Raw genomic sequence first — 27,051 nt, 5'->3', positions numbered from 1 at the left:
CACGTCGTCTTTGATCTATAGAAACTCTACCACTAGCATATTTGCATGCGCTGCATGTGCAGCCACTTTATTTACTGAAAGTAAACAACTCTGTGGTGCAAAGATCAGAAAGAACATCCGTTTCATGAACTGGCATAAAGTCATCATGCTACAGTGGATCCTATACATTCTGGTTAATGACAAGGTCATTTTAAGTTGTGCAAAAATTAACTTAAGGCAGTCTGGTTTTGCAAATACCTTTGTAGTTTGGTATGAATATGTAAGGACTGCAGAGCATATTTTGCCCATTCAATCATGTGGTTTTTACTTCTTCTGCAGTAAACCCATAGCTGGTAACCAATCTTGAAAAAATACCAGGGTCACAGGAATATAAAAAGAAACCTAAAATTGCTGTAGCTGCCCCAAAGAAAAATGAACTTATAAAACCATTGTTGCACACATACATTTTAGGATGATTTTCTGAAAGCAGGCAGGTTTATTAGCAAACAGCACAATTATAGACATTTTTTATGATGATTATATACAAAAGCCAGACACTGTCTATTTGAAACACATTTTTTTTTTGCAAATGATTTTAAAATCATTTTTAAAACACATTCATACTTAAACTGTATTACAATGGACATCTCAAAATGAATGCTCATGCATGGAGATATAACATCTTTGTGAAAATATTTGGTTATGAGTCTTGGGAAAAAGGCACTATTCACTGGGAAGCCAATTCTATTATACCATTTTCCAAATGAAGGAGCATGTCAGACCTTTATCAATCACCCAGGCTTAGAGAAAGCACCGGGTTTTCACCAACAGCAAATTCCCTACCCAAGATGCTGTTGTCACAATGAAACACACCCTCCACCATCCCGTCAATGTCCCCCTGAGAGAATGTTTAGAGTGGAAACAAAATAACTTCCATCACTTGTGTCTAGGGAGTCAGGATGCTCCAGTGGTCACAAGAGTTAAGTGGAAAATCCAGGCAACATCTTCCCCTTCCCTAAGCCCACTTCTGTCAATGTTCAAAGGGAATTTTTCCTTAAAAGAAGCCCACATTTTCATTTTAGTGAATTAGTAATTTCTAATCCCCTTGTGTGTATCCAGGCCACAGAAAAATCTTTAGAAGTCCGTCTCACTCCATTACATTTTTAAAGGACCTATTAACAGAATGTAAATCTGATCATTTGAAAGAAGCAACAGCAGCTCATATCACAGGAGACGGAAATGTAACTCATTTCACCAGCTCTCATCTCAGCCTGGAGTGCTTCTTATTCTAGGAAAAGCACACACCCAGTGGCTGGCCAGCCCACCTGCACAAAACACAAGAGCACCTATCCCAGCCGTGGTCACCTGCTCAGACCCGTGCGTGATAAGGAAAAATGCGGCTTAATGCTGAGGGCTTAGAAAGCTTCTCAAAAAGGAATGCTAAAATAAATCCTGAAGTCTAACTTAATATAAAAGTAAGTATTTCACTCCATGTTTCTACCGCATCAGACTACATCAGAGTAAAGATAAAATGACCTTTTCGTTCTGTGGCAAGGCTATTGCAACACTTCTGTCTCTGGGCATATGCTAAGTATTCACATGGTCTACAGTTCCATAACTGCCAAATGGAGTTGTTTCGGATTTTCCTTAAGGATGTAATACTTAGGATCATAGCACATTATTATCCTAGGCACGAGATGCATTCCAATCACCCATTTCAAATATAATCAACTAAAGCAAACAATATACAACTGACTGCAAAGTCGAGTTTTTGTAAAATCCCACAGATATAGATAAAAGCCTTATATTGCATATCCCAACTTATCTAATTAAGTGTGAAGTTCCCCAGTTTTCTATTCCTTACATAAATAGGGGGAAGCTGTCAGGGCATAATCACATTCCCAATTAATAACTTATTCCGATGGAAAGAGGCCACATTTCTAGTACTGTTGTTGACAACATCATGCAATAAATCATTAAGTAAAGTATATCAATTTCAGAGTTCTTTTTAATCACTTTAATTTTAAAAAACTCATTTTCAGTGATTACTTAGAATTTTTAAGCTGATTCATAGTTACATAATTTCTACTATATTTATGCAAAACTGAGTAACACATAAAGACTGGAATCTCTAAGGTATATAATGGAATGGTACAGCCTACCCAAAACAGATCTATGAACTATTTTCTGCTCTTTTTCCACTCTAGAAGGTCCACTGATTAAGGTTTTTGTCTACTTTGTCAGGGATACTTTTTGCCTTGATCATCCTCTAATCTAAATTCACAGAGCAACAACAATGACTTTAAAAAGTTAATGCACAAATCTACATTTGATGCAAATTGGAAGAGCAAGGGCAGGCATCCTAAACAGGGTAGCATTTCACTCACACTGCTCTGTTGACTCCAGAGAGGGGGGCTCGTGGCTGGCTGGAGATTACAAGGTCCCACTAAACAACTCGAATTTTCAGTGGCGAAGGCCCTTCTTGAAAACATCTTGATGTTGTCATCACTCATTAAATGATTATAGCTTATTCAGAATCTTTTTGAGAGTCCTTCCAAGACAGCTGCGTTTTACAAAAGAACTTCCAAGGATTTTTTTTTACTTCTTTACAGATCTTAGAGATGGTAGAATTGGGAGGAGTCCGTTTAAGACCTCTCTCATCTTCCCACTTTGAGGCTTCTGTTTGGGAAGGTCAGGGCTGTGGAGGATGGTTCTGGAGGTGGGCAGTTTGCTCTAATTCTTCCATTCCTGGACACTGCTTAGACCCCTATGCCAAATGCTTGATATCAATGTGGCTCCGGATAAGACCAAGCATGGGTCCTCGCTGTCACACCCCCTTCTTAGAACATGCAAGGCTTCTTCCTGAGGAACTCCTCAGAGTTCCTTAGAATACATGGGTTCTTCCAAGCTGGAGCATCCCAAGCCCTTCAGGAAATGGGCACCTAGCTTGTGGTCTGGCCCTTCCAGCAAGGAGATCCTAGAGTTGGACCATGGATACAACATGGTAGACAATAGAAAGGTGCTTATTTCACTGAACAGCTGTCTCCCTAAGCAGGACAGGGATCTAGGAGCAGCTCAGTCCTTTCGATGACTTATGAAGTGGACCATGGCCATCAGCATCTTGTGCCTGTGTCTTATAGAAGGGACTGACAGCATACACGGGAACCAAATCCAGGCTCAAAACAAGTGCTGCCATGCTAGCTGTGGGATCTTGAACTGTTTCTCATCTGTCTGCAGGGCACTGTGAGAATTAAATGAGAATCTTCCTGTTCATTACATAGTGCCTAGCACGTAAATGCATGCTCAGTGAAGAAGTGCCATTATTACCACCACACTTATCATCATGCCTGAGATAAGAGAAATTTCTCAAAGACATCCTGGACCACATGGTCTGTGAGGAGACACCATTCCCTGCAGGGTCTGTTCTACCCTTTGATGAAGCTGCGAGCACATCTTACAATCTCTCCACATTCCCAGCTTCCCATGAAACTTTATGAGCTTTTTTCTCTGCCCTCTTCCCTCCAGTTTAACTGTTGGTCAATGGGCTACAAGCCAAGTGAACACACACCCACCATAAAGACCCTAAATAAGGCTGGGCATGGTGGCTCATGCCTGCAATCCCAGCACTTTGGGAGGCTGAGGCAAGTGGAGCTCTTGAGGCCAGGAGTTCAAGACCAGCCTTGCTAACATGGTGAAACCCCATCTCTACTAAAAAATACAAAAATTATCTGAGTGTGGTGGCATGCACCTGTAATCCCAGCTACTAGGGAGTCTGAGGCACAAGAATCACTTGAACCCAGGAGACAGAGGTTGCAGTGCGTCAAGATTGCACCACTGTACTCCAACCTGCGTGACAGAGTGACACTCTTATTTTGGGAGGGGGAAAAGAAAGACCCTAACTGGAGGCAGGATTGTGCCCCAACTAGACACAGGACCACACCCCTAACCAGAGACTGGACTGTGCCCCTCTGACCAGAGACAGGACCTCCTAATCGGAGAGAGGACCATGACTCACTAACCAGAGACAGTACCATGTTTCCCTAAGCACAGGCAGAATCATGCTCCCCAAAACAGAGACAAAACAGTCTCATGAGACCACCGGCCTCCACTTCCACCCTCTCCCTCACCTGCCACCATCCCGGCATGCCATCATGTCATCCCCAGCCTTTCTAAGTCCGCCAATCCCAAGAGGGTCTTGGCAGAACCACACTTGGTTCAAGTTCAAGCCACACACTGTTTGCTCTACACAACGCCCTTTCCAGTTCCATTCCTGAGACTGTGCAGACTGCGCCTGCAACACAACCCCGAGAAGACAGGAACGCTGGACCTCAGGGGTCAACGCCGGACATCAGGGATCAACACCGGACCTCAGGGGTCAACAGGTGGCTCCTGGAGTCACCGCAAATCCTTCTCCATGGGCTCAGTGCCCATTCCATATTAATGTGTTCCAAATGTGTTTCAAGACTATGAATGATTATGATGGAGAATAAGAAAAGGCAGGCAAATTTACGTTTATGTAATAATGAAAAAGTCTACTGTAAATAAAGCCAATTTACATGGAAACATTTTATTTCCTGAGTCATACATGTTGTAACCCAAACCTAAAAGAGCACACTTTAAAAAGGAAAATCTGAACCTCACACGTGCTGAAGCCCTAAGACACGAACTGTTTTACTGGATGGAAACACACGAAGGCAGCATTTGTCCATCTGAGGGACCTGTCTGTGACTCACACAAAACAGAGTCCTCTGTGGTGACACCAGACATAGAAATGCAAAGGACCCCAGTGCTCCGTTCGGACTATGCTGTCCAAGAAGACACACGTCACCTCCCTGTTCACACCCCAGATGGGCAGGACACATCTAGGAAAGACCAGGGTACCTCCTCTGATGTCAAGTGAAAACTCCAAAAGGACGTTTTCTCCTTTCATTTCAAGTTATTTTCTGGAAAAGGATCTACCAAGACGAGTTAAATGATAATGTGTACTAAATATTTTAAACATTATCCAGTCTATCTTTGATGGGCATTCGGGTTGGTTCCAAGTCTTTGCTATTGTAAATAGTCCTGCAATAAACACACGTGTACATGTGTCTGAATAAAGAAAATGTGGCACATATACACCATGGAATACTATGCAGTCATAAAAAAGAAAGAATGAGTTCATGTCCTTTGCAGGGACATGGATGAAGCTGGAAGCCATCATTCTCAGCAAACTAACACAGGACCAGAAAACCAAACACCACATGTTCTCACTCATAAGTGGGAGCTGAACAGTGAGAATACATGCACACAGGGAGGCGAACAACACACACAGAGGCCTGTTGGGGGTTGGGGGCAAATGGAGGGAGAGCATTAGGACAAATACCTAATGCATGCGGGCCTTAAAACTTAGATGATGGGCTGAGAGGTGCAGCAAACCACTATGGCATATACATACCTATGTAACAAACCTGTATGTTCTGCACATGTATCCCAGAACTTAGAGTTAAAAAAAAAAAAGAGAGAAGAAATTATAACCTCTTGAACCTCAAAAAAAAAAAAAAATTAAACAAGACCTACTCATGCATTTTTTGCTGAAGGAAACAAACTTAAGGTAAGGGGGTGGGGAGGACAGCAGTGAACCCTGGGAAAAGGTACCGTGATCAGAAACTTGATGGACTGTCTAATTAGTAAAATATTCTGGAAAAAAAATGAATAGGCTCCTGCCTAATTACTGTTTAAGAGAAACACCTACAATACATGAGTAGACAATAAAATAACTAAGGTGAAGTACCTCAATTACTTTTTAGGGTCCTTCATAAAACTTTATTAATGGCACCTTAAATGTAAACACTACGGAAAAACTGCCAGAAGAATGAGGACTGAGCAGAAAATACATATCTTTTGCTAGAAGACAAGAGCCAAATGTTTCTGTCTTTAAAATTGGTTTGCTTCCCCTTCAACTTTGACATTCATTTGGAAAATGAGGACATTTTATATACCAGGCTGTATCTCGACGGCTCACTACAATGTAATATAATAGGCTTATGTTCAAACAGCAGTTGGAGAAGGCTGCTGTCAGTCCCAGTTAAATATCTAAGCGTATGTCACCAAGCACTTACAATGAGTTCGGAATCTCGTCCCATGGAAATGACGGTTCGGTTCACAGTCCGGAGAAGTTTCTCCATGATAATCTGGACGTGTCTCTGAGTCGGCCCCTGGGGAAGGACACACCAATGAACATGAACGCCAAACAGAAACACTAACACGCAAGCCCCAGTGGCTGCCATTGAATCCACTTACCCTGTAAAGAGTAAATCAATTATAACCCTTAATGAGATGAAAAATGGCCCTTGTCAAAGGCAAAAGCTCCCACAAAGAAAACTCAGGGGGTTTTATTAATTATAGTCCATTAATGATAATTTGTTATATATATTATCATAGTAATTTAAGCAAATCTTAAAAATAAAAGAAAATCTGTTTAAACAATATAATGTTTATGATCCCTGATTAGCCCACCAATTAGTTTCTAAAGATATTTGGCCATCTGTAAATGGAAGGCAGGCAGGTAACAGTCCTAGATGGTTCTGCATGTCAAATGCAAATAACTTAAATAGTCACATAGGCTAGAATGTTTAAACAGCATTTAGCAAACTATCTAAGCTTCACACTGCTGTGGCATTTTCTATCAGTAAAAATTGACTCTTTTATTAGTGTGGGATGCGACTGTTGATTCTTCTTTGTGAACTCTGAATCTGATTAAACGCATGCTCTAGGCCCTTCCCAGCGTCACCACCTTCTCTGCGAGCTTTGGCCAAACAAGCTCTTACACCAAGCTTTTCTCCAATAAGAACAGGAAAGAGCCAGAAATGGGATCACTGGAGGCTGGCCTTTGGGTGAAGGCTTTCAAAAATCCTCTCCAAAGGCAACGCTCCTGTAAGAGCTAAGGTTTCTAGCATCACTAAGAACAGATTTAATCCTATCTTTTTCTTCTAGATCACCAACCAGGCTCTGAGAGAATGAACCAGTGCTACAGGGGAGAGGGTGACCAGGTATGTGGGCATGGTGACTAGGAGGGATTTCCAAGGTCATGCAAGAAAGGGCCAGGGACAAGCCTCATCTACTTAAAAATCCTGGCTACTCTGTCCAGGGCTAAGGGCAAGGACGGACAAAGCCCTGCTTTCACCTTTCCAGGCACACCTGGAAAATCAATAGCATCACATGGGTGCTCATATGTTGGGAGTGAAAGGCACAGGGTCAGACTTTTCCATATGTGCTGGCACAAACTTGCTTTTTATTTTTTCTTTCATTTTCTAGAGATGGAATCTCACTATGTTGCCCAGGCTGGTCTTAAACTCCTGGGCTCAAGCGATCCTCCAAACTTGGCCCCGCAAAGGGCTGGTGTTACAGGCATGAGTTATTGCCCTGGGCCAGCACCAACTTCCGATTTTTAAAAAAGTCCCTGAAAGAAGCATACAATTTAGAAATGCAAAAGGAATAGGGTTGGCCGGGTGCGGTGGCTCACACCTGTAATCCCAGCACTATGGGAGGCCGAGGCGGGTGGATCACAAGGTCAGGAGTTTGAGACCATCCTGGCCAACACAGTGAAACCCCATCTCTACTAAAAATACAAAAAAATTAGCCGGGCCTGGTGGCAGGCGCCTGTAATCCCAGCTACTTGGGAGGCTGAGGCAGGAGAATCACTTGAACCCGGGAGGCGGAAGTTGCAGTGAGCTGAGATTGCACCACTGCACTCCAGCCTGGGCGACAGTGTGAGACTCTGTCTCAAAAGAAGGAAAAAAAAAAAACGAATAGGGTAGAGCTACAAAAGCAAAGCACTGACCTATGGGGAGAGAGCCTCGGGGGAGGAAAAGAGCTGCTCTTCTCCTTACCACTCTCAGCATACCTGGCCTTGTTTTTTTTTTTTTTTTTTTTTTTTTTTTGACTTTGTGCATGTATTACTTTAATAAAAATAAGAAGAAAGAATGCAGGTAATTAGCCAAGTTTAAGCACCAAAGCCTTTTTGTCTGACGTTAAAGATGAAAATTTAGGTCCTGAGAGGCATTTCGCTGAGAAGACACAGGAAATAAAAAATGATTTTCAATGCAGAAGGATAAATGTTATAATGTAATAATCATCATATATACATAAATAAAAATAATTTAAGGGTGCAACTCTACCGAGACAAAAAGAGAGGCTAGACCTTAAAATCAAGGCCATTCATTTTTACATGAATAAAGTTGTACTGCAAGGCAAATGGCAGGTTCAGACAAATGACAGGACATCATGCACAGAGCCAGCACTCACCACGTCCTTCCTGTACAGCACCTCCAGGATGTGGCTGAGCAGCTGACAGCAGGCCTCCAGGTCCTCCTGTCTCTCCAGATGGTACTTGAGCTGATCGGTCATCATGGGAAGCAGGATCTCTCTGCAGTCTACATAGGACACAGGGTTGCCAGTCAGTGTGAAACCCACCAAAACACAACTATGTTTGCTATAAGCTTGTCTGCCCTTTCAAGCAGTTTGCATTTACATTGTGCAACACGTGAAACTGACATCTGGAGGGGGGGTCAATTACTTGACTGTGAGAACGTCACGTCTGCTGTTACTGTAAATAATTCACACATAAACACACTTCCATGCATCTGTGTGTGATCCCAGGTAAATAGAAAATTTGCAAACACACAAGATACATATAAACACACACACTTACATCCCATTGTGTGCACATAAATGCAGACACAAACACACATGGGTTTTTTAATGAATTTTCTCTAACTATAAATTCACTAATTTACAACATTAAAAGAAATACTTCCTACAACACAAATTATTTGAATTGGCAGCTTTTTTCATCCATTCCAAGGTGAGTCAAAAAGTATGGTTTCCTTCTCCTGGGTAGAAGATGCCAATCTTGGAATGTGGCAATTTAAGGCACACAGAGTCCTCACTGAGGAGGAACAGGAAATGGAAACCAGGGCAGAGGCCCCGCTACGGGAACCGTGGCTATAAAATTAAGGGATGCCATGGTGTAAGGATCAGAGGCAAAGCAGGTTTCAATTTCCATTTGTTCTTTCGATAGGAGCATAGGAAGGATGTTCAGAAAATAAAAGAGCAATAGGGAAACAGACACAAATACGATTAAAGGTGAAATGCAATTCCTAATTGTCTCTTCCAGTTGGGAAATCCAACTTAACTGGAGCATCATCCGCTCTCCAGCATGGACTATCTGTTTACAACACCAGTTCTGTGTTACGACGCTAGTCCAGCCATTCTTGTTTCCTTTAAATGCAGAGCACATGAGGAGACAGCAGTGCTCTAAAACCTTAAATAGACTTAGCCGGTTTTCAGGATTTTATATTTTAAGACTTACAACATTAATGATACATTAAAACATGCTTTGCATTAATGTTTCTTTTATGTAAGAAAACTATAAGCATGCAACATTGGAATGGTTCTTCTGAGTACGCGGAGCAACTTTCCCACAAACTACACTACAGTGAAGGACTGGGGTGCACGCAGAGAGAAACAAAGATTGAGAAGAAGCACAAACCCCTCTACTCCCCTGTCTCCAGTGGATCACATGTGGGCGGCCCCTGCCAAAGCCTTCCCCAGTTCCAATTTTTATTGATTTCCCAGGAAAGGACTGATAGCAACGCCATTTTTCCAAAAAGTTTTGTCCACTTAACATAGGAAAATGTGAATGTCCCTGCTGATTTCACAATGCCAGTAGTCAATACTTAGGCAGAAGTAATGCAGGATGTGCTAAGTGCTGCACATCTTCTGGAAAGAGGCCATGTCAGCCTCGAAGGCTGTGGTGTCTGGAATCCCTCAAGAGGTCAGTGAGGGAGAGCACAGTGCCAAGATGGGATGGGCTGGCCCTGTAGGAGACTGCCCGAGTGTTAGAGCCACCTGAGAACAAAGGCAGTCCAAGAGAAATGAGTAAGAAAATGACCTCAAGGGAGTGAATCCAGCCTGGAAACACTAACACATAGGACCCACTATTTCCACAAATATCCCCAAATCTCAATGCCTTTCCTATAGAATCTACAAACTACATCCAGACCCTTGAGCTGCTGACCTTAACCACAACGCAGCATCCAACGTAGGGTTTAACTCCAAATGCTCTAGCCCAGCTGGCTGAAATGCTTCCTCAGCCCACCCTTATCTGAGCCCAGCCCTGCCAGCACTCTTCCTCGTGGTGCCCACCGTAATATCTCCCAAATGAGTCCTCTTGCCCTTTGGCTGGAAACACATCACGCACTGTGCCAACCTCAACATGGGGAGAGCCCTGGGCCAACCCTGTCACTTGGTCATCCCTAGCACTGCCACCATTCTGGAAAACAAGCTGAATTTCCAAGAAACCTCAGAGGGAGTAGTTAGAACCACTAAGACCCCTGCAGGTAATGATAGCCCCTGACAATGTGACTAAGGAAAAAAATGACTACATAAGCTTAGAAGCCGACTTCCGAAGCAAGCCTAGCATAGACCAAAGAGAGGGAAAAGGTTTAATGGACCAGCCAGTACAGGTTGGAAGGAGGGTGTGTCCCTAAGTGATTCCAGAAAATCAGGGGAACATAGCACTGGGCTCAGAGACAGCAGAGCTGGCCCTATAGACTCTGGTACCCAGATGTCCCGGCCTAAATTCATCCCTCACTGCACCATTTATCCGTCATGCTGGGTAGGCAGTTGTGGTCTGTGCTGTTCTCAGAGCTAACTGAGTGTGCTGGTCTCATTTGTTAGAATTACTCTGGGGAGAAAGAAGAGGTGTCTGCCTGCTCATCTTTGGCTGGGAGATGCTATCAACCATCATTGGTTACCTGGTGGGAACGTTCACCATCCACCCCACCTGGAGGACTGCGCTACCTTCACCTGTTTGCTATCCAGCCTCTCTTGAGGAGAAACAACAAAACTTTTAGAAATGTCACTGTCATTTTGTCCCATATAAAGACATTTCATTCACTAAGCCCCCAAGAAGATTTTTTAAAAAAATTGTTATAATCATCCTGATAGATGAGAATCCAACTGCACCTCAGCCTTCATGACCCAGCCATCCATGGCCAGTCAAGATCAAGGCGGGAGGTGGGGCTATGTCTACTTTAACTGTTGGGACAAAATGAGATGACGCTTGAGGGACTTTGTAAAAAGTCATCCAACATGCCTCAGTGAGAGGTCTCCCCCAGCACCATCAGCGTCAGGAAACTATGCCCCTGACCCCAAAACAGAACCAGGTCACTGAGGCTGGCAACCAGGCTTTCCCTAAAGGCCAAAGGTCACTCTGCCCATGCCAGGGATTTCAACCAGGCCTCCAGGCAGAGGGTCACACAGGCTGTGGCACCTTACAGTACCTTCTGTCACCTGGTCCACAGCAACCCATTCCAGACCCCAAAGAAAGTCAACTCGCCAGAGCCACTCAGAGAGGCTGGGAGGACCGAAGCCAAAGGCAGCAAAGCCAAGGAGTGCACCTCCCTGGTGACCTGTGATCTGCAGGCCTCAGCACAGCCCCTGGTGGACCCAGGTACAGGCAGGCCTCCAATGCCCCGTTATCGGAACATCTGAAATACTGATTGCTTTAATTATCTGTTCCTCCTTACTGGGATGCAATCTCCATAAAAGCAGAAGCCTTCTTATTTTCCTTAAATGGCATATCCAAGCACATAAACCAAGGCCTGATGACAGTGGTAGTATGAGTGTGTGTCTGGGATTAACTTGCAATTACATGCATGTGGTATCAAACTAAAGTCTGCAGTTAAAAGCAGGTCTGCTGCTCCCAACCCTCAATAAATGGTAGCTGTTAATAGCAATAATACAAATGTCATTATACAAAGTCAGCCTTTTCAACTAAAAAGATACAAAGAAAACGAAAGCCATACAGCTGTGCTATCCAGTACAGTAGCCACTCAGCTGCCTTCCCTAAAAGTGAAAACATAAATTTCTTAAAACCTCATGTTTGCCGGGCGCGGTGGCTCAAGCCTGTAATCCCAGCACTTTGGGAGGCCAAGACGGGTGGATCACGAGGTCAGGAGATCGAGACCATCCTGGCTAACACGGTGAAACCCCGTCTCTACTAAAAAATACAAAAAACTAGCCGGGCGAGGCAGCGGGCGTCTGTAGTCCCAGCTACTCAAGAGGCTAAGGCAGGAGAATGGCGTGAACCCGGGAGGCGGAGCTTGCAGTGAGCTGAGATCCGGCCACTGCACTCCAGCCTGGGCGACAGAGCGAGACTCCGTCTCAAAAAAAAAAAAAAAAAAAAAAACCAAAACAAAACAAAAAAAAAACTCATGTTTTAAGGGGCTTCTCTTATTTTGTATTTCTGTCTACAGATAGTAGGTTTTTTCAAGAAGTGGTGGGAGTACACGTTTTAAGTAACAGTAAGACTCTAGAATTTTATCTTAAGATAGCAAATCAAGAGCACTGAGGAACGTACACTACAAAGACAGACAAAGGAACAGATAGACACACACACACACACACACGCACCCTACAATGACCTATTTTAAAGCATGAACAGCTGTCTCTGGCAGTCAAGGAAGCAGAATCTCCCGTCTTCCTATGGACTTCACACTTAAATGTCCTGAACACTCTTCCCATGGACGAAATGTCATTTCCACGGGTTTGGCACTGATAGTCCCATTAGTTCCAAAGCAGATGGCCTGGGAAGCCAACAAATAATCCACCAGGAGGAAAAAAAAAAAAAAGGAACGCGGGATCTTATATTTTAAAGAAAAACACATCATCTTTTGAAAACTCTGGAACAAATACTCGACCAGAAGTCCAGGAACCTGGGTCACTTTACGAGATTTGGGGAAAGCCTTTTAATCAGTTTACTCACACATATGAAGAAATAGTGCAATCCCCCCTGCTGGCTCTTTGCTTTGTATCTTGGGCAAGTTACTTAAAGTTACTGAAACTCTCTAGGTCTTAATTCTTCTTTTGTGCAAAATGGGGATGCTGTTGGTCATCTCCCAGATTGACCGTGAGAACTAAATGATACAATGCGTGTATTTAGCAAATATGAGCCTACAACAAATGGTGGTAACAGAAGGAATAGTATTATACAAAGTCAGCCTGTTCAACTAAAAGGACACAAAAGAAAACTAATACCTCAGAACTGTGATATCCAGTCCAGAAACCTCTGAACATGTGAAATCTAATTAGTGCCATGGAGGAATGGAATTTTTAACATTATTTAATTGTAGTTAATATAAACTTAAATGTAAAAAGTGCTACTGGATTTACTTATTAGAAATCAATGTTTGAAACAATTGGGGTATGTGAATCTCATTTTTCAAAGGTAAATTATATTCAATGATGAAAATAAAGATCAAGTGTCTGGTGAAAATTTCACATCCAAACTGAGATGTGCTGTACAGGTATAAAATACTGGATTTCAGAGACTTCATATGAAAAAAAGAACGTAAAATATGTATCATTAATAATATTTAGAGAGAATTCATGTTGCAGTAATGTTTTAGACAAAATACATTGTTAAAATTAATTTCATCAATTGCCTCATTTTTTAAAATGTGGCAACTAGAATATTTTTAATTACATACATGGCTCACATTCTATTTCTGCTGGACAGCACAGTCTCAGAGTATGCTAGTAAGCAGATGTTAAAGACCTTGTATGTGACTTCTGATTGTTATGAACTGGCATTTATTGTAAGCAGAGTCACGGCCACAGCTCTCTCCTATCAGACACCCCATCACACATACATGACTCCAGCAATGCCAGTGCTTGTCAGTGCTGACTAAGGCTATGGTGACCTACGAGGAAGCTAGAATCAGCTAGCACAGCTGTCCTGGTTTCCTCTGCCACGCTCAGAGCTATAAAGGTAGCCAGGTGGGCCCAGGCTCCATGCAAATCGGCTGTGAGGATCACACCAGTCACCCTTTCACGGCCCTTCCCCAGTGTGATCTACAATGATTACAGATGGCAATAATTCAACATCTGTTCATCCTCAGTTGCAAGGGCCGAAGCCAGGATGATTAATGCTCTGGTAATGGGGACAGAGTAAAAAATATTAATCTTTATAAAAGGTATTCAACAAGCATTATCAGCTTATAAATGTCCAAGCAGAATATCCAACCATAACCCCATTACAGTTCTACATTAAAGCAAGATGCAAATACAAGAATGAATTTGTCCATTTAAAACATTCATTTTTATGAACACTGAGTAATGTACTTCTTAATTTTTAGTTTAGTCACATTAAATAAATGATCCATAAAGTGCATTTAATAACCCTGTGAGTGTGACATAGAACTGAGATCCAGAATAACACTTTTCATGAGAATTAAACAGTAAGAACCATATACATGGGGGGGTGTTTGGTATTCATCTTGTATAGTCAATTGTCTTATTTTCCAACCATCTAAGAATCCTGGACCCACATGTTTCAACACGTCCAGGTGCTTTTCTCCCTCCATTCAAGTCTTCAAACAACAGAAATACAGAAGACGGTGCCGACACTGTAAGGAATCACAGAGCCAACTACTTAGCTCCACATTTCACAGATGTGGGAACTGGGAGCTGAGTGAAGGAACCTTCAGGATTGCACCCCTATGCACCATCAGAGTCCGAATTATTAGATGTCTGATTCCTCAGCTGGAGCTCCGCAGGGTAAAGGATCCGTGCAGGAACACATGTGTGTAAACCTGTATGATTCAGGCATTTTTACATAACAGATGCAAAGCAAATTTTTCAAGAATCATTTTAACCTAACAAGTCATGAAAGTTAGCAGTACCAGAGAATAAATGAACATCGAGTTACCCTTGGTAAGTCACTTTTACTTTTCCTTTCTGCGCATTAGTTTCCTAGTCTGTAAAATGGAGTAAACACAAATGGCCTGTGCAGTGTTTCTATTCCAAGATGCCGGGCAGTACCTTTTAAGTGTTCTGATTGGAACAGGGCCACTGGGCAGAGGGCTGAAAATGTCAGAAATGTGGTAATCTGCAATTCACCCTTGAGGTGTTCAGTATCATGGAATTTGAAATGAAAAGGTGACAGAGCAAGCAAAAGGGTGTTGGAAATTGGAAGGAGGTGGCACAGTAGCACGTGGACTGTTGAACAATAGAAAAAAGAAATTTGTCAAAGATATGTTTTCTGGACATTGGCACAAGGCTTTGTAAAAAAAGCGAGCCATCCTTTAAAGGAAGGCAGTGAGGGAGCAGATATTTTGTATCTTTTACTTTGGAAAACTAAAGATTAAACTTCCATGACTCTGCTAGTAACAAGCTGTCAGAAGAAATGAAAGAAGAGCCAATGGAGAAAAATCACAAATGAGTCCCATTCATTAGTAGATGAAAAAATCAGCAAGATGCAAGAAAAATGCCAGAGAACACCGTGTGGGAAGAACTGGTCAGGCAGGAAGTCTATTCTCTAGGTGGATGGGAGTACATCAAGGATGTGGCTTGTGTTAAGTTCAGAAAGAATTTACAGGGCTGTCAGTCTGCAGGCAGGATCTCACCATGTGGAAGATGAGAAAACCAAGAGAGAATATACAGCACTGTGGAATGGTGGGTATTTTTTAAACCAGGAGAATAACGGTAGCAAAAAATATAGGTCTTGGCCCATGTGGTCCTGTACAAACTCCCCTCCTGGTTGCTCTGACAATAAAATACATATGTTAAAACCCTATATTGTGCTGTAGTTCCTCTTAGGGAAAGGACTGTGCACCCAGGGAGGAGTCTACGCCCAAGAAAAGATGGAGGTCCTGAAGCAGAACCTAGAAGTCTGCAGGCTGACCTGGGGTTCTTCCCACTGTCCCAGGCTAGTTACTGTAGACAACATATTATGCAGTTACAGAAACCAGCTCCCAGGATCTAGAAGAAATCATGGAGTAAGGGGACTCAGGGACTTGCTTTTCTGGTGCCCAGTGTGCACATGACTAAATACAGGACAACTGACACAGTCTCTTCTCAGATTGTTCTTCTTGCTTTCAACATCCAGCAACAGGGACAGAAGCCCACCCAGAAGTGACAGCAGAACTCAACAGACAATGATAAAGTTTACACCAGCTCCACCATAAAGAACTGTTGGCACCACCAATTTGATCACAGATAAAAGTCCCCACACAGAAAGAAGAGAAAAACTATTAAAACTCCATTAACATATGAGCACAATGCCGTATACTTTATACATTTAATTTATTTGTATGTTTATTTATTCACTTGTTTGTATTTTGTCTTGTTCCATATGGCATTTGAAGTAAACTCCGTTTTCAAAATGCATTACTCATATGGTGGGTGTGAAACAGTTTAAGAAAAGAGTGGGCTGATGGATTTGTAAGAAGCCACCTCCTCGATCAGCACCATGGCGGTGGACAGCTCCCTGCCAGGCTTCTTGCTGAACTCTGGTGTCCTTATCTGAGCACTGAGATAATCACTCTTTTTCAATTCTACATTTTTAAGTAGATGACTGAAGACTCTCAAAGGAAGCAAACTAGCTAACCAATGGTCCCGAGCACACGGCAGACATTCAATGAATTATGATGGAATTGAAATGGATACAATTAAAAAAACCTGAAATTGAGTTCACCCTCCTACATTCAATAAGTCATTTCTAAAATCCTGCAGTGTTTTAACAAATGGTCTTTTCAAAAACATATATAATGAAAGATAATGATATACAGAATGAGGGATGAAAAAGGTGCAGTACTACAGATAAAAAGTTTTATCAAGGCATGAAAAAAACAGAAGAGAAAATGATGTTTACATTCCACCATTATTTAAAAGAATCAGTCTTCGGGATTCACAGCTGGTACCGTTCATTAGAAGTCATCAGCTCAACTATCTAATTAAAGTACTGCAGAATGCTATATGAGTGGTACATTAAGTGACTGTGGCAAAATTGACCCCAACCCCAATTGTTCCTTCTGCACAACATCTACCAAGTTAACAAAACTACTGCAGAGTAGCTCCGGGTTTAAGATCCCTTTCGATATAGCAAAATATACTTCTATTTTCCACAACAGCAAAGCTCAAGATATTTTATTTTGTTTTTTTTATCAAAAATGCTTTTATCAAAAAACATTAAGAAGGTATATTATGGGTTTGTTTTAAACATGCAGCTTTTCTATAATTTAAGGCATAATAAGTTGACTAATGGGGTAATTTTTTGAGATATAAATTTCTATCATGGATCAAATCACAATGATAATAGTGTAGAAATCTGACTTCGATATTTCCTAATAGCTAGTCCCAATAGGTGTCTGGGACTTTGCCCTCAGATTTCAAAGGGCTGCTGTAACTAATGTTTCCACCATTAAAAAGGAGAATTTTATTTTGCTTGATAACTACAAGCATCATTCACCTTGAAAATAATAAGGAAAATCATTTAAACTCACCAGGCCTACACTTTCAAGAAGCTCTGTATTGCTCAAAAATGGAAGCAAATGAAGTTTGAAAAGACTCATGAACACTGTCTACAAGGAGCCTGTTCGCTATAGTGAAGGGAGGAGCCCCAGGAGGGCCAAGGTATGAGCGAATGGCCTCTTTCCCATTCCTACTCACTGCCAGAGTCCAACCACCAGGAAAATAACCAACAGGCAAATCAGAAAACTACACAGGGTACCAAAGAATCGCAGACTTACAGAAAAGCAGCCTATCTAGAGTATTCAACTATCTGCAAGACTAAAAAGGGGTAATCTTACCGCTAAACTTTACTCTCAAAATCTCACACTCCCATCCAAAACAAACTGAGTGAGGACAAAATGATAAGGACACAGTAAGCTCCAAAGAAAACCTGTCCATTGCTTTGGCCACTATAGAAACGGGAATACGGAAAAATTACATCTTGAAAGGCAAAGAAGTGACCCAGTGTTCATTGAAACAAGCTTCCCAAAGCTGTCAGGTTCAGAAGGGGGCCAGTGTCAGATTCAGAAAGGGGCCACAGGGTGAGAGAACATGTTCCAGGAGGACTCTCACCTCCAGTCAAAGGCTTCTTACAAGTATGGCCAATGCTCTTTACTAACTTAAAAGGTAATGTTAGCTCAGGTTGCTTCATTTTATTTCAATTTCTGTAACATTAATGCTACACATTTTTGTGAGCATAAATCCTAAACGTCAGTGTTCCAGTGTTTAATTACACGAAAACGTTTCATTTCTATACGATTTAAGCTTTAATTCTCACAGTTTTTGTCAGCTATATGAGCACCAATATAATCACGTGGACACAAAGCTACAAATGCACAAATGATGAAGCTTTGACCTTTCCTTCTCTTTGTATCTATCTTGCTTTGAAAATCTGCTCACTCCACACCACAGATTATATGCAAGAGTCATCTTTTGGTGAAGCACACAATCTATTAACCAGTTTTCAAGTAGTCAAGTCACATGGTGAGACAAAGCTTAAAGCCATCACAGCCCATTGACTCTCACGCACACTGCCCATTCACTGACTCTCATGCACAGCATGCTAACGTGTTACAGGCCCTCCACCTCGGCAGAGGGGCAGGGGTGGGAACATCCAAGGTGGATGCCTCACCAGCATGGGGACCAGCTCCTCTGCACAGCCTCTTCTTAGGAACACTGTTGTGCCCTCTATATTACCACCATACATTTAAAACGACACAAAAGGAATGCTGTGATGGCAGAGATTTGCCTCAAAATATCTGGGGGGTGGGCATATAGATAAAAAAGATGGATCGGCTGGGCGTGGTGACTCAAGCCTGTAATCCCAGCACTTTGGGAGGCCGAGGAGGGTGGATCACAAGGTCAAGAGATCAAGACCATCCTGGCCAACATGGTGAAATCTCGTCTCTACTAAAAATACAAAAATTAACTGGATGTAGTGGTATGTGCCTGTAGTCCCAGCTACTAAGGAGGCTGAGGCAGGAGAATCGCTTGAACCCGGGAACTAAAGGTTGCAGTGAGCTGAGTTCGCGTCACTGCACTCCAGCCTGGCAACAGAGCGAGACTCCATCTCAAAAAAAAAAAAAAAAAAAAAAAAAGATGGATCATGAGTTGATAATTTGTAGAGCTGAGTGATGAGTATACTGCCTTATGCTCTTCTTTCTTCTTTATATTTGAAATTTTCCATAGTTTTAGCAAAAAGGTATCTTGAATGCATAGATCTGAACTCCACCCCCCTCCTATTTCCAGAAAACAGAGGATTAGATCAAATGAAAATAAAAGAGCATCTCGATTTTATAAAACGCTCAGAGAAGACTCTTCACACCTCAAGTCTCTCACTTTTCTCCCTCTCCCTTTTCTCCTGATGTCACTCCTCCCCTAAGACCTCTCCTTTCTCCCCTATGATCAATTCATTCAAAGCCAAGACAAGGAAAGACTGCCAATTTCCCCATATGAACCCAAACCTTCACCTCCCTTCAATCAAGTCAACTACACATGTGTATAGCCAGTCCTGCTGCTTTCTCTGTACTGCCTCCTGGTTAGGAATACCCCTAAGCATTTCATTCATTCAATAAATATCCACTGCAGGCATGCTGAGGCCAGGCATGCACTAGGTACCAGCAGAAGAGCAAAATCTAGATGAACAAGGCCCAGCTTGGAAAGCTCTCATCCTATGGAAGGCCCACAAACAAGCAAGTAAGAAATACAATGATTCTACATGGGGAGCATGCCATGAGGAGCCATGAGGCAGCATGTAGGGGGGTATTTTAAGCAGGGTCCTCTTGGAAGAAATACTCAGTGATGGTTAATTTTAAATGCCAAATGACTGCACCATGGATGCCCAGAGGGCTGGCTGAACATTATTTCTGAGTGTGTCTGTAAGGATGTTTCCAGCAGAGATTAGCATTGGGATTGGCAGACTGAGTTAAGCACATCCACCCTGCAGAGTGTGGGTGACCATCATCTAATCCTTGAGGGCCTGGATAGAACAGAAGGGCAGAGGAAAGCTGAACTTTCTTCTGTGAGCAAATGGCTGCAGTGACACAGCCCTGGTGTCCTCATTCAGGCCAGTCCCACACGGGCTGGATCACACACAGCTATCTTGCTTTGACAAGCCCAAAGATGTGTCTCCTGTGAAGCCCAACAAACTCAGCTGGATGCATCTACAGTTTCCATGTTCTCCAAGAGAGAGAAATAGGGAAAACAAGGCCAGAAACAACCAAGGCACTGTAAGGCCTGGCCTGCTGGGACCTAGACCTGGCAACGAAAGGCTTTTCTGCAGAGGAACAACACCAGCTTCAGAATTCACTGCCAGCCTCTTGCAAACAGATCCACTTGTCATTATATCAGAGGGAGATAAAAAGAAAGGTTTTAGTGCAAAGCAACCAGTGGGCCTCTTTTAGTGAGTAAGGCAACACACAAGCTAAGAAGCAAAGACTTGGGAATCCCACTTCACCCAGGGAGCCCCCACGAAGGAACCCGGAGGACACACACAGTGACGCATTCTGACCACATCCTCCAGAGGATCTTTACTAAGGGCAAGTGCATTCAGTGGCATATGCAGCTAAATCCAGTTATACTAAGTTCTAGAAATCTGAACACAAGGCGAGTTCATTTGACTGATTCCACTGGGATCAGGAAACAGGACAAAAACAACGACATTTGTACAAATTAACAAGAAACAGAAAAAAAAAAAGCATGAAAATCAGATCCAACATGTCTCATCAGAAAACGGCTTGGCTTTAAATTCTCATACCAAGGGTAGCACAGAATATTTTGCAAAAGTTATGACATCTTTTGTAAGTATGGACCAACTGGAAGATTTCTGGTGATAAATCTTTCTTGACCAGGAGATTAAGATGTCCGTTGGCTGCTTTGAACAAGCAGAGAGCTTGCGGATGAGAAAAACTGAGGTTGTTTTAAGAAAAACACTTAAAACTCAAAAGGCAGTAAATAGGACCATTTTCACATTGGCCAAAGCATTCTGAAATGCTTCTAGGCAACCACGAAGCATTTAGAAGTACATTTAAGCTGCCAATTATGGCTTAGACAACTTCTACTGATGGGGCAATTCTGGAGCTGCTTGTAAGACATGAAGCTTCAGGCTAATTTTGGTTCATTTAGCCCACAATAATTTGGGATTCATATAGTTCATACAATCTCATTTACTATGCTGGATACAACTTGCTTATACTAAGATCAAAATCCTAACTCCATACTTAAAAAGATGATAGTAAGTTAATTACTTCAAAATATTATATCACCTGGTAATTCCATATTAAACAAAGCTAAGTATGTATTCATATCCTGCATACTTTCAAAAGAGGACCTCAGGCTGTCTAAGATAAAAGGCTTAGAGAACAAGAATGAAACACAAATGGAGCGTAGGAAAGAGGGGGAGAAACAATTACAAACACCTAAGCTAACAAAATCATTGAATATAAACAGTAAGTTTCCTTCAAGCTTTCTATGAGCTAAAACAAATGAGCAAGCTTTAATAGAGAAAAAATATCTGGGGTCAGGCTCGGTGGCTCACACCTGTATTCCCAGCACTTTGGGAAGCTGAGGTGGGTGGATCACTTGAGGTCGGGAGCTTGAGACCAGCCTGACCAATATGGTGAAACCTCATCACTACTAAAACTACAGAAATTAGCTAGGCATGGTGGCGGATGCCTATAATCCCAGCTACTCAGGAGGCTGAGGCAGCAGAATCATTTGAACCCGGGAGGCGGAGCTTGCAGTGAGCCAAGATCATGCCATTGCACTCTAGCCTGGGCATCAGTGCGAGACTACATCTCAAATGGAAAAAAAAAAAAATCTAATTGAATCTTTTATGGTTTACATTCTTATTCAAAGAAACTAAGTAACATACAGAACAAAGTTTTGCAATAGAAATTTTTAAATATATGTAAATATATCCTGAAGAAGATCTTTGTTAAATCAACACTCAAGAAAAATCAAGCACAATTCATGAACAATTTACTGACAATTGCTCTCCATGGACAGCTGACACTTATTGACAGCTGTTAATTTGATGAAGATACTGATGATGGTAGTGCTGGTGACAGTATGTCTCTTTCTGTGTCTTGGCATTGAATGGTTAGGAGATAGGGCACCAGTAACTCACCTAATAAGAACCAGACATAAAATTTTCAGGGGATTTTACTTGCTGTGTTATAAAGCTTATTCACTGTAGGAGGAAATCCTGAAGCAGGGTCCCTGGTCATCACCTCTATCATCAGCCTTTCCTTAAGTCCCCTAGAGTCCCCAAGTTTTGTAAGACACCTGGTGAGTGGGCAATTCAGTCTCCAGTGAGAAACTGAAACATGGACAGTCAGGAATAATGGCTGAATGGAGAGTCATGTGCTTTGAGTCCCAGACAATGGTGAGAACTGACTTTCTTTTATGACAGTAAGAAATGGCTTCTGACTCAGAGAGAGGTCTACATGCCCCCCACGTCTTGGTTTGATGTGTTTTTTTCTAGAGAAGAACACTCCCACCTAAATGAAGTCAACATTTGCTTTCAATATTGGCCTTCGCAATAAGTGTACACTCTGGTGCATTTTGTAAGGTTTAGCCAAGAAAGACGATTAAAATTCACATCCCAGAAGGCACAAAGGACCAAGCCATGCACAGAGTGCGTTCCAAACCCAGCCAGTAACTTAACAGGGACATCTCGAGTCTGGGATCCGTGAAAGCACAGGGGAACTGAAAACACCACCAAGAATGAGGACAATAGAAAATGAATGGAGCAGCCAAACGCCGGTGAAAAAAGGAATCAAATGAATCCAGGCGTCTCAGTCAGAATGTCACTCAACAGACTTCACGTCTGCCTCCAATAAATGAGGAAGTTTGTGGAATTATGCAGAGGTTTTAAGCTTTCAATAAAACTGCTTGACAAGGGTAAAATACTAATTCCATCTGCCAAATAGAAAGAAAATGATTAACAAAAAGGGCAAGGAGATAACATGGGGAAATATAAGGTGTTCTGCAGGATAAATGAGTTGAAGAATCATTAAAATTCTTATTACTTTGAGTAGGATTTGAAGAAATGCTGTCAAAGAATGCAAAGTTCAGAATAAGATAAAACCATTACTTTCAGATTTAAAGAAAACTTGAATTCTTTTCCTTGCAATCATCACAATGGAGCGAAGTGATTGCCTCCCCGGGACAGACAATCACATATCTTAAAGGCTACAATGTATGCTGATTACCCTAGGACTTTGGTGTATACCTAAATTACAAACTAGGAGCTTTTGCCTTCATTTCTCAATGATCTATCACCTGCACTACATGTCAATTACCCTTCTCTTGTAAGGGCTAAATCTTCCTGTCTTGTAATACAGCAGTTTTAATTGGTTGCAACCTCCACTCCTTTTGTCAAGAGGAGGCAATTCAGAGGGTCAATGTCTTCAGAAAATAAATAACAGGACAAGTGAATAATTCTTGGGGTTCCACTCACCATGCTGTGTGAAGAGGTCACTGTGGACGATTTCGATCAGGCAGTAAAGTTTCTGGATGGTCAGCAAGCCCATGGGAACATTGAGGATGAATTCAGTAAACATTTTGCTGTGAGGAAAAACACAAAGGAAATAATTTTGAGACACACAGCAAAAGGATCCAATGCCGTTACAATACTGAGATATAAGGTCATCACATGGTCATTAATGTCACCAGTATGTTCAACACGGCCACTCATGCACTATGGGGTCAATAACTCATTCCAGGAAATGATGTTTTGAAAGTGTTCGTTTTCACTTCACAACCACTAACATGCCTATAATCCAAAAGACAGACAATAACAAGTGTTGGTAAAGACATAAGGAAATGAAAACAGTCACACCAAGCTGGTGGGAAGGTAACACAGTGCAGCCACTTTGGAAAACAGTGTGGCATTTCCTCCAAATGTTAAACACAGTCACCATATGGCTCAGCAATTCCACTTCCAGGCATATACCACTCACCCCACCCAAAAAAAATGAAAACATAGATCCACACAACAATTTGTCCATGAATCCAAGTGGCATTGTTCATTACACTCAAAAAGTAAAAACAATCCAGAAGTCCATCAGCTGATGAATGGATGAACAAAATGCAGTCTATCCACACAATTCGTGTACAAAAAGAAGGAAGCACTGATGCGAAAACATGGAGAAATCTTGAAAACGTTATGCTAAGTACAAGAAGCCAGTACAGAGGCCACAAGTTGTATGATTCCAGCTCTATAAAAAGGCCAGAAAAGACAAATGTGTAGATACAGAAAATAGATTAGGGGTTACCCGGGACTGGCTAGGAAGGAAAAACAACCAGAAATGGACACTGGGATCTTGCCGGGGTTATAAAAATGTTCTAAAATTGGACCCTGGTGATCGTTGCACATCTTCATAAATACACTAAAAACCACTGAACTGAACCGTCTACAACAGGTAACTTTATAGTTTGTAAATAATATCTCAATTTTTTTTTAAATATACTTTTACATTTGGACACAGGAAGGGGAACATCACACACCGGGGCCTATTGTGGGGAGGGGGGAGGAGGGAGGGATAGCATTAGGAGATATATCTAATGTAAATAACGAGTTAATGGGTGCAGCACACCAACATGGCACATGTATACATATGTAACAAACCTGCACGTTGTGCACATGTACCCTAGAACTTAAAGTATAATAATAAATGCATATATATATATATGCCCTTTTACGAAAGGCTAACAGACCTATGAAGAAATTGTAGAAGAGCTCTTGTTAGTAACTATATAAACACAAATTAAAGTGGGCAGATATGGTTTCCCAGTCATAATGGCACGGTTCTATACAATGAGAATTCCCAGTATCAGCAATGTTTGGGAAAACCGACACCAACATATGCTGGTAGAATGTTGGTTTCACCTTCCGGGGGGGGGGGGGGGGGGGGGGGGGGCAACTAGATAAAATCTACTGAAAATTCTGTAAGAAAATGCAATACGAAGTAATGCCGTTTCTCTTTTTATCCTAGTGATATAAAATAGGAGCAGAAACTACAATTAAGCTACAGGAAACTCTATCCCGGCATTTTATAATATATATATATTTTTAAAACTTCAATACAACTCAACAGCCATCAGGTAGCACAGTAGCTAGAGGCCTGTTCTTTGTAATCAAAAAGCCCGGGTTGGCCTTGAACCACTGCCATTTACCAGCTGAATTATCACGGACAAGTTATTGAGGATAAAATTAGGCTAACAATAGAACCTATGTCATACCATTGTTGTAAAGATTAATGGGCTCATACAAGTGCTTTGTGCAAAGCCTATTTTACCTGGTGAAAGCACATAATAGATGCCACGTCTATTACTGCTGCTTAAAGATGGGCCAGCATGGGACGGAATCAGCATGAAAGTTATTAATGATGATACAGAAGATGCCGTCATGGCATGGGAGAGGAAGATATCTTAAGTGCAGGAGCTGATCACAAAGAATGGTGACTTTTTTTTTTTTTTTTTGGAGACAGTCATGCCCTGTCGCCCAGGCTGGAGTGCAATGGTGCGATCCTGGCTCACTGTAACTTCTGCCTCCCGGGTTCAAGCAATTCTCCTGCCTCAGCCTCCTGAGTAGCTGGGATTATAGGCACGTGCCATCATGCCCAGCTAATTTTTCGTATCTTAATAAAGACAAGAGTTTCATCATGCTGGCCAGGTTGGTCTTGAATTCCTGACCTCATTCGTGATCTGCCCGCCTCGGCCTCCCAAAGTGCTGGGATTACAGGTATGAGTCACCACGCCAAACCAAGAATGGTGACGTTTTTAGGTGTGTGTGTATGTGTGTATGAAAGGGATCCAGCACTTTCTGATTCTTTTGGGTAGTGGACTTAAGTTTGAGTTATCCTCTTCTCTCATCTCTTCTGTTTATTAAAACATGAGCCAATTTTCTAAATAGAAACATGTATGTATGTGATTTTCAAAGTCATTTTTAAAAATTGAGGATGAGTTCGTGTCCTTTGTAGGGACATGGATGCAGCTGGAAACCATCATTCTCAGCAAACTATCGCAAGAACAGAAAACCAAATACCGCATGTTCTCACTCATAGGTGGGAACTGAACAATGAGATCACTTGGACACAGGAAGGGAAACATCACACACTGGGTCCTATTGTGGTGGGGGGAGGTAGGGGGAGAGAGAGCATTAGGAGATATACCTAATGTAAATGACGAGTTAATGGGTGCAGCACACCAACATGGCACATGTATACATATGTAATAAACTTGCACATTGTGCATATGTACCCTAGAACTTAAAGTATAATAATAAAAAAAAAAAATCAGTGTAACAGGCATTGAGGAGGAACACAGGGATGCACAAATCGCAGACAGGCCAGCAGCCGCCTGCACCGGCCCTGGCCAAGCAGGTCCTCCTAGGATCTCCAAGCACATGGCTCAACCACAAACTGTGAGCTTCGATGATACCCCTTGAGGGGCTAATTTGTGTGTACAATGAGGACAGGCCCGGCTCTCCATCAGTGAGGGGCTAATTTGTGTGTACAATGAGGACAGGCCTGGCCCTCCATTGGTGAGGGGCTAATTTGTGTGTACAATGAGAACAGGCCTGGCTCTCCATTGGTGAGGGGCTAATTTGTGTGTACAAAGAGGATAGGCCTGGCTCAAGCACAAACTGACAGCAACAACGATACCCCTTCGCGGGTGAGGAGCTGATCTGTGTGCACCATGAGACAGGCCTAGAGCATGGCCACAGCCAACACCAGCTGCAGCTTTCTCCACTTTCCTCGCAGTTTGTCAAGACCTGAGCTGCTCAAATGCTCAAATATGAGAAAGCCCTGGAAGCACCTGCGTGGGGAGGAGGGTTGTTAAAACCAAATGACCAGGCCCCACTGTGCAGTTTCTAATTCAAAAGGTCTAGGGAGGAAGCCAAAGTTTGGCTTTCTCTAACAAGTTGCCAAGTGCTACTGGAGCTGCCATTTCGGGGCCCACTCTTGGAGAAGCATGTGCCAAGGAGAAGACTCTACAGCGTGCCAGGTGGGCAGACGCTGCCCATGAGCCCGTGTGTTTCTCCTTTTCTCATGTAGGGCCTGCTAAGCTAATGGCCAGCACTGTTAGTGCCCCGGGAGCAGAAAATAAATGTTTCCCTGCAGGACACTAAATCCTAGGGAACATCAGATTCCCAATGATTGGTGGGGGACAGCACCTCCCAGAGAGCCTCTCGCCCTTCAATTCCAGGGCACGAGTGACCTATGGTAG

At 42.4% G+C, this 27,051-nt stretch overlaps 1 protein-coding gene across 4 annotated transcripts in view; it reads right to left on the bottom strand.

The window, feature by feature from the left end:
- Positions 1 to 27,051, bottom strand: part of DOCK1 (dedicator of cytokinesis 1) — a 555,400-nt gene that overhangs the window by 321,216 nt on the left and 207,133 nt on the right. For 2 of the 4 annotated variants that reach the window (XM_074003072.1, XM_074003073.1), the window contains exons 25-28: positions 23,279 to 23,385; positions 8,266 to 8,393; positions 6,081 to 6,176; positions 1,516 to 3,220 (exon numbers count right to left, since the gene is read on the bottom strand). In XM_074003072.1, the coding sequence (XP_073859173.1) occupies positions 3,203 to 3,220; positions 6,081 to 6,176; positions 8,266 to 8,393; positions 23,279 to 23,385 (349 nt within the window). In that variant the 3' untranslated portion in view covers positions 1,516 to 3,202. Of the gene's footprint in view, positions 1 to 1,515; positions 3,221 to 6,080; positions 6,177 to 8,265; positions 8,394 to 23,278; positions 23,386 to 27,051 lie in introns of those variants that run through there. The other 2 variants (XM_005566736.4, XM_005566737.4) reach the window with 1 other exon arrangement.

The sequence above is a fragment of the Macaca fascicularis genome, chromosome 9 (assembly GCF_037993035.2).
Source record: "Macaca fascicularis isolate 582-1 chromosome 9, T2T-MFA8v1.1".
Lineage (NCBI taxonomy): Eukaryota > Metazoa > Chordata > Mammalia > Primates > Cercopithecidae > Macaca > Macaca fascicularis.
The sequence above is the reverse complement of the archived record's forward strand: the minus strand, read 5'-3'. Positions and strand labels throughout refer to the sequence as shown.